The sequence below is a fragment of the Humulus lupulus genome, chromosome 2 (assembly GCF_963169125.1).
Source record: "Humulus lupulus chromosome 2, drHumLupu1.1, whole genome shotgun sequence".
Lineage (NCBI taxonomy): Eukaryota > Viridiplantae > Streptophyta > Magnoliopsida > Rosales > Cannabaceae > Humulus > Humulus lupulus.
This window is the reverse complement of record NC_084794.1, coordinates 35,227,841-35,235,309: the sequence shown is the minus strand read 5'-3', so window position 1 is coordinate 35,235,309 and position 7,469 is coordinate 35,227,841. Positions and strand designations below refer to the sequence as shown.

At 32.4% G+C, this 7,469-nt stretch overlaps 1 protein-coding gene across 4 annotated transcripts; it reads right to left on the bottom strand.

The window, feature by feature from the left end:
• Nucleotides 1-434: 434 nt before the first annotated feature.
• On the bottom strand, nt 435-3,420 carry LOC133817656 (uncharacterized). 4 transcript variants are annotated; one of them, XR_009885622.1, is made up of 5 exons: nt 2,965-3,420; nt 2,630-2,838; nt 2,053-2,160; nt 923-1,672; nt 435-781 (listed from the first exon to the last, which is right to left on the bottom strand). XR_009885622.1 is itself a non-coding variant. In XM_062250237.1 (5 exons), the coding sequence occupies exons 1-5, from the start codon at nt 3,254-3,256 to the stop codon at nt 764-766; spliced, it is 1,263 nt and encodes a 420-aa protein (XP_062106221.1). In that variant the 5' UTR covers nt 3,257-3,420; the 3' UTR covers nt 435-763. The 4 variants fall into 4 exon arrangements, 3 of the variants coding, with proteins under 3 accessions (XP_062106221.1, XP_062106219.1, XP_062106220.1); XM_062250237.1 differs by having other exon boundaries at nt 1,037-1,672; XM_062250235.1 differs by lacking the exon at nt 435-781 and having other exon boundaries at nt 856-1,672.
• Between the last annotated feature and the right edge of the window lie 4,049 nt (nt 3,421-7,469).

The following is a 7,469-nucleotide window of genomic DNA, read 5'->3' as shown; positions in this document are numbered from 1 at the left end:
TGGGAAATGATTATAATGATGGTGAAAATAAATAAATAAATTTCAAATATTTTAGATTAATTAGACAATAAACATTAGTTGGAAAGATAATGTTCACATTAATTATTCTCATTAATTCCAAAATAATTTTTTTTCTCATGGAATGAATAAAATGAATGAATCAAGAATGAAGAAGAATGGAGAATGAAAATTTAATGATATTTCTGTTATTCTTTAATTAATAAATATGTGATCAACATGTCACCAGGAAGTCCAAAAGTTTTAAAAAGTTAAAATTTATTTTTAGAAATACTAATTAACAATTATAAATATAGATTAAGATAATATGGACCATTCATCTTAATTCAATAATTAATATTAAAGTAATCATCTATATTCAATAATATTAAAGTAATAATGTATGATAGTAATTCGTCCCCATATATATATATATATATAAAAATTTGGGCTATCTTCCCAACATCTAAAATTTCAAGTTTTAACCTATGCTTTTTCAAATTATAATTTTCCTCTGTGCCCCTCCTAATCCTAACAATTTTACATATATTAATCCTAGGTTCACATCAATGTAAAGTAAAATAAAGATGAATTGCTAACAAAAATAAATAAATAAAGATAAATGAATGGATAACCGAAGTTTTTTTTTTCTTTTTTGATAATGGTAACTGAAGTACCTTTGGTTTTAGAGAAACATAGTTGTTATTTGCGGTGCATACATTTGAGGAGAACTATAATGGACCCCGTAATGATCTCTCTTTACTTCCTAGAGACATGAATGTGCCTGTAAAACGAACAGTAATCAAAACTTCCTACCAGAAAACGTGTTTAGATTCTGAAAATTTTCTTTACTGAATATAAGCACGAAAATAGCATAGTATTATTAATTTGAATTATAGAAAAGATTTACAAATCCAGTAATTACTTTACAAACTGGAGAGTACGCAGTATGAAGAAAGAAATTTGAGAATTTTAGTCAGTCCGGACAGTCATCATCTAGAATCTTTGCACCAGATCTTACTCGTCTATAGGCTCTTACCCTGTTCGCTCGTACACTTAAAAGCTTGACCTTCACACTCTTTCTTCTCTCAACTTCTGTAAAAAAATTCCTGCCAAAGGTAGATTTTGTCCCCAAAGTTATTTCATCTCGCTCTTGCCTTTTTTGCTTTTGATGTAAGCTTTGTGCTGGTTGGTTTACCCCACAAAGGCGGCCAAAGTAGTACATAGGATCAACATAGCAACACGATGATGACACAATGCCTTTCATGTTGATTGGCTGAACAAGCTTTATAAACTTCTCTATCTCAGAATAGGATGAGTGATCAGAGTAACCAACGGTATAAATGTATTTATGAAGCTTGATGGGAGATTCTGAACTTCCATTTGGCTTATCCATCTGGACACCATCATTTCCAGCCCATTTACTTTTGTTATACCGAGTAGTTAGTAGAGAACCGAAAAGATTGTCTTTTCCTTCTGAAGGTCTTACCATCCATGGAAGACCAGATGGCATGATCCCAATTGTTGGTCGCATTGAATTCAAACCTTCTAAGGTTTCAATGTTAAAGCTGTAACGAGGAACAGCTCGAACTCTAGTAAGGGAAGTCTTAGTTGTGAATATCTCATCAAACCCAAGAAGATGCATGGTTTGCAAGCGTTCTGGCCACACCCAAATCTTGGAACAAGACAACAGGAAACAGAGTGAACACTTGAAACTAAAATTAGCAACATATGGAAACAAATGAATACTTCAGACCAAAAATTTAACAAGTACAAGCATATTTAGATTCCCAGGCCCCTTAATCTACTAAGGACTGTACTAATATGACCTTTGTTTAAAACAGGGTGCCCGAAAGAGGAAACACTGCTGCAAGTTAAACTTCAAGCACCAGAAAAAATAAAGTAAATAAATTAATTTGAGAAAATACATTTTTCGTTTATCTTTTTTGCAAATGCTCAGTAGCGATGACAATGTCTAAACTAAGAGTAGCTATGCTCTTTCTAGTTAGTTTATAGCTTATAACATAAACTGCATGTAACAGGACTTATACAAACCTTTATCTTAAGCACCTGTGAAATGTGAAGCAAAAGATCTTCTTTCCCCAAAGAATCAATCCCAATGATGATATCATGGTCCGGATGCGAAGCAATTATATCAACAACCTGTAAGCACGCGCCCATTACCATAATTGGTAAGAATTGACGTGTAATTCTGATCATTAATCTTATTTTGCAAGTCACCATGGCTTTATGGTACTAAAGCCATATCTAATTTTACATTATTGGTAAAACATGAGATCAGACACAAATATTCGATAAATGTATTTTATGTTATTTTGTGAAACAATTCCAGGAATCAACTCCTTATGATGTCATGGTTCTAAAACAATTGGATCATCGTCCATAAAGAGAAAACAATATTGTTAGAACGTCTAAAAAGTTATTCACTATCAACAAAATTAAGAAACGGCAAGCCACGAAACTAATTGAAGTGTTGAACCTTGAGTTCAGAAGGTGATAATATTGATGAATTTTGTTCTGTTTAGCACCCTGTGGATGCGTAATCTGTCAATCTACCAATAATATCATTTGAAATACTACAGAACCTCAGTCTTAAAACCGAAAGACGCACCTGCTGGGCAGCAACTTCTCGAGGCGGGAAATCATACGAAGGATTGCAGTATGTATTATCCAAGTATAGAATGTCAACCGCAGCATCATTCAAAGAACTCAGAAGCATGTTCATTCCCATCTTAACCCTGTCACTAGTTGTTTCCCATCGAAAATCACCAGTATACAGCAAACTGCCAAAGTCTCCACGAAACAAGAACATAACAGCACCTTCTTATATAAACACGTACAGTGTTATCTTGCAATCTATAAAGCTCAATTATACGATATATATTCTCAACATTTTGTTTGAAGACTTAAATCAAACAGGTTCCGTGCATTTTATATAAACATTACCGGGACAATGGTGAGCGTCGATGGCCATAAACTGGATGACGGCCTTTGAACCGCTGGAAGGCGAAACAAGAGAAATGGAGTGCCATGAACCGATTCGGACAATGCGAAGAAGAGAGAGGTCAAAATCTGAGAATTTGAAGGGGAAGAGCTTGGCGGTGAGGCGAGAGCAGAAAATTGGAGCCTTGGCCCATGAAGAAGAAAGGCCTTTGGTGTGATCGGAATGGAGGTGAGTCAGGAAGTAGGCCTGGCTATCTCCGGTCCACCGGTCCACTGATATCAGACCCTTCTCCATGACTGAGGCAGAAAACTGGTTCACAATGCCATGGAAGGAGTCTTGAATTTTGAAATTTAGGGGAGAGAGTATTTTTCTATTTTGGCGCCAAAAAATTTAAAAACTAAATTAAGAGCAAAACTAGGAATGGAAACTTGGGAGATTGTTCCCTGCCCTTTTCTCATTTTAACACCATTAGTACATATTTCACGAGGTGGGGTGAGGTATACCTACCGGGTGGGAAATCTCCATCGTATTCATTTATTTAAAAATAAAATAAATAATAAGAAATTACTTAAAATTAATATATATTTTTATTATATTAATTACTCAAATAATTATATATGTATAAAATGAAATTAAAAATCTTTAAAATTTTACCAATATTCTACAAAATCACATAAAAAAATATGTAAAATAAATTTAAATTATTATAAAATTAATAAAATATAAAACGGGACTCTACCTCATTTAACATTCGGAGTTTGAAAATGGCCTTCATTCCCTCCCCATTTCATGTTTAGGTGGGGAATCCCCATTGCATTAAGAGCGAGTACCTTCGGGACTCCATTCCTATGGGGAAAATTTCAATCCCTAAACAAAACGCAAAAATGTTGATTTAGCGAGGAAAATTATGAATTCACAATTAATTAAATAAAGATTTTCCTATGATGAAAATTCACAAATTTATTTCGTTTCTTGAAAAATCTCAAAATATGATATTATAAAGTTTGGAGTTATAAATTTAGGAAATTATATTCTGAAATATATGGTTTTTAACTGTGAATTTTTTATGATTTTTTATTTATTTTAATACATTTTTATGGAATTTTTTCCCATATTTTGATTAGGGAAATCTGAGGGTGTATGCATGGGTTAATTTAAAAAAAAATACTTCCATAACTTAAGATCCAAGGGACATTTATTTCTACCCTAAGAATATATATAGCACCTCATTAATAAAAAAAATATTTTTAAAATCATTTCTAATAGTTTTTCTCAATATTTTTTTATTCTTTATTTATTTTTTTGTTAATTTCAATAATTTTATTTTATCTTATTTTCAGAATTTTAAAAAAAAATAATGTATAACTTTTAGAAAAAAAAAAAAGTCTTATTTTAACAAGTTTTTATATACTTTTTTGTTTAAATTTTTTTAATTGACGACGTTTTTCGTCAACAAAATAAAATAAGAGTAATTAAGCACTTAAAAATAATAAGGAAGAAAAGAAAAAAAACTGATTTTTTACGTGGTTCAGTAGTTAAATCTACCTAGTTCACGAGTCACTTGTATTAATATAATATGTGTTATAGCTTCAAAGAAATTTCACAGAGCTTGAGTACAAAATTTGTGCCCCCCCTAAATGACTATAACACAGACTATTTATAGACTTGGTTTACAAAATATATATTCCCTTAATTTTAGGGAAGTTACATAATATCTAATTTGAATTCAAAAAATAAAAGAATTAATAAATATACAATTAGATATATTGAATATCAAACATCCCTTAAGAATAGGGTTGTTAATATACGGCTATAACCAATTCCACAATTATAGGGAATTGTAACCGTCTACTTTGGTATTTTGGTGCGCTTTCGAGCTTGCAACATGGTTTGAGCTCATCGCTACATGACTATTCACCTCCTCATCTATCAGGCCTTCGACACTAAATTTCGGAGCAAACATTCTTCTTCGAGCTCACATTTCATGCTCGCACCATGCCTATGATGTGGCATTGTGGTGAATGATGACTAGTGTAAGTCATCATATTGTCTGTCTGTATATACTAAATCTCCACTCTTGCGAGCCTACATTTCGAGGTTGATAGATATATCTCAAAATTTGGGGTGTTACATATTGCCCTCTCAAAAGTATCTTTTCAAGCTCCGTGAGAAGGAAACTTTTGAACATCTCTTTCAAGAAATGTGCTCACCTACCACACTCAAGTGGGTATACGTGTCAACGCAGGAATAGATGTTGAAAGTACTAGAGTACTCTTCTTTTGCCCACGTCTTTTCACTTGCCTACTTTTTACCACCAGTTTTCGAGATTAAACGTGGTCCCTTGGATCACAGGTTAATTTATTTTAAAGGCCCAAATGTAATGACTCGACTAACTTAAAGACCCCGGACCATTAAAAACTACTAAGCATAACTACTATTTTAGAATACATACATAAAATAATAGAACTTTATTATAAAAATCCAAAATACGGAATCTCATTGTTATTACATAAAATCATAAGGAAAACAAACATTTAATTAATTTTTCAAATACTAAATGCGGAAAACTATAAATACATAATTAAAAAGACTTGAAACAAAACGTCATCCTTGATCTTTCCCATCAGTCCATTCATTTAGTCCTCTCCCAACACACATGCCAAAGCTGCCATGAATCTGTCCTGCCTTCCAAGCTCATTTTCCTGCACCATCTAAATTAAAAAGGAATGTGTCTAATGCCTAGTAAAGAAAAACTACTAAAGCATATCATAAAACATAAATCATAAAACGTATGACGTAAAAACGTAAATTATAAAACATATGACTACAAATTAATGGTCATTATCTCATTACCATAGTATGTGATAGAAACCATCTAGGTCATCTTGCTACTATTTAGAGGTAGGTTTAAACACAAATATAGTATATGATAAACCATCTAGGTCCTCTTGCTACTATTCAATGTAGATTTAAACATAACTATAGTCTACGATAATGATAAAAATCTTGGGATTTGCTTATTTGCTATCTAAGCAACTATATTTCCCAAGCGACTACAACATAAAACATATACATACATACATACATACATACATACATACATACATACATACATACACACATACATACACACACACATACATACATACATACATACATAATCATAACACATAAAATCTAACATATTTTCCTTACAAAAAACTGGGATATTGGAGACAAGAACGGGATTGGAAACTCTTATAACCAAACAGTAAGATTCATAAGTTTTCTAAAGAAATGAAGATGAAGAGAATATATAAACCATCAAGATAAGAACTTACCGAAAACCTTTAGTTTAAAGGGAAATCAAACACCTAACCAAAAGCCATTATAACAAGTTAGGATTTGGAAGAAATGAAAATAATAAGAGGAACTATAATGAATTAAACTTGAGGATAAAGAATACCTTAGATAGATTAGAACTTCGATCTACACCTCAATATCGAAATATCACTCTATCTTACTTCCCATGTGTTTAGCTTTTAACCCCAAAACCCTAGAGTTTTCTCTAGAACAAACTTAGCATCTTGGAGGCTCTGAAAAATGCTTGAATGATGAAGCAAATGGCTAAGTGAAGGGTCCTATTTATAGAGTTCAAGGAGTGAAAATAACTCATTTTAAAATGAATAAAAATTGAATTTTCTACTAAACAGATGTCCAGAACTCGGTCAAAAATGTTCAAGATCAAGTCCAAGTTGTTGAGGGCTGTTTCTAGCTCGGATTCCACGGATTTTAAAAAATGCATAAGGGAGCTGATATATCGCCCCCTATGGGCGATATATCGTCCCCATAATTCCAAGCCTCCGTGGTTTCGTTTGTGTGAAGTTTACGTGTTTTTCGTATCAAACATAGGCAATATATCGACCCCTATAGTTGCGATATATCGGCATATGCTGATATATCAAACATGTTTTTTGCATACTTTCAGCACACTTGAATTTGTTTAAACCACTTTGACTGAATAAAATGTGATCCTAACAGCTGAGGGAAGGTTCTAGACTTCCTAGGTTTATCCTTGATTAATTTATTCATCTAAAATCCTTAAATCCTCAATAAACATACATGTGACAAGTGTCACGTTCTTAATTATTCTATCTATACATTTGGTTATAATTAATAATATTTCTAGGACCAGCTATATTAATCAAACCTTATGATAAAATTAATATTTCTAAACTATAGGCTAAACTTATAAAATCCATAACTATCTCTATGAGTTTCCAACTAAATCCTGGCTTGAACCAATAACCACGAAAACTAAAAATACTACAGCACAAGCTACTACTATCAAGCTAAGTAAAATTCTGAGACGCTACACCAGATCCCTTATTGAATCACCACCTCATCCTATTTAAACCCCATCTTCTCCTTTTTTTAATCACTTTCACTCTTAAAGAAAATCAAAGCTTCTTAGATGTCCTCTTCGAAGAAGAACATATCAGATATCCCCCAATTTCCCACACACTCT

Excerpts from the sequence above, each read along its gene's own strand:
- LOC133817656 (XM_062250235.1), bottom strand. The coding sequence starts at position 3,256 with ATGGAGAAGGGTCTGATATCAGTGGACCGGTGGACCGGAGATAGCCAG. Across the intron at positions 2,839-2,964 it reads CGACGCTCACCATTGTCCCG|GTGCTGTTATGTTCTTGTTT; the intron begins GTAATGTTTATA and ends TTATATAAGAAG. Across the intron at positions 1,673-2,052 it reads CACAGGTGCTTAAGATAAAG|ATTTGGGTGTGGCCAGAACG; the intron begins GTTTGTATAAGT and ends TCTTGTTCCAAG.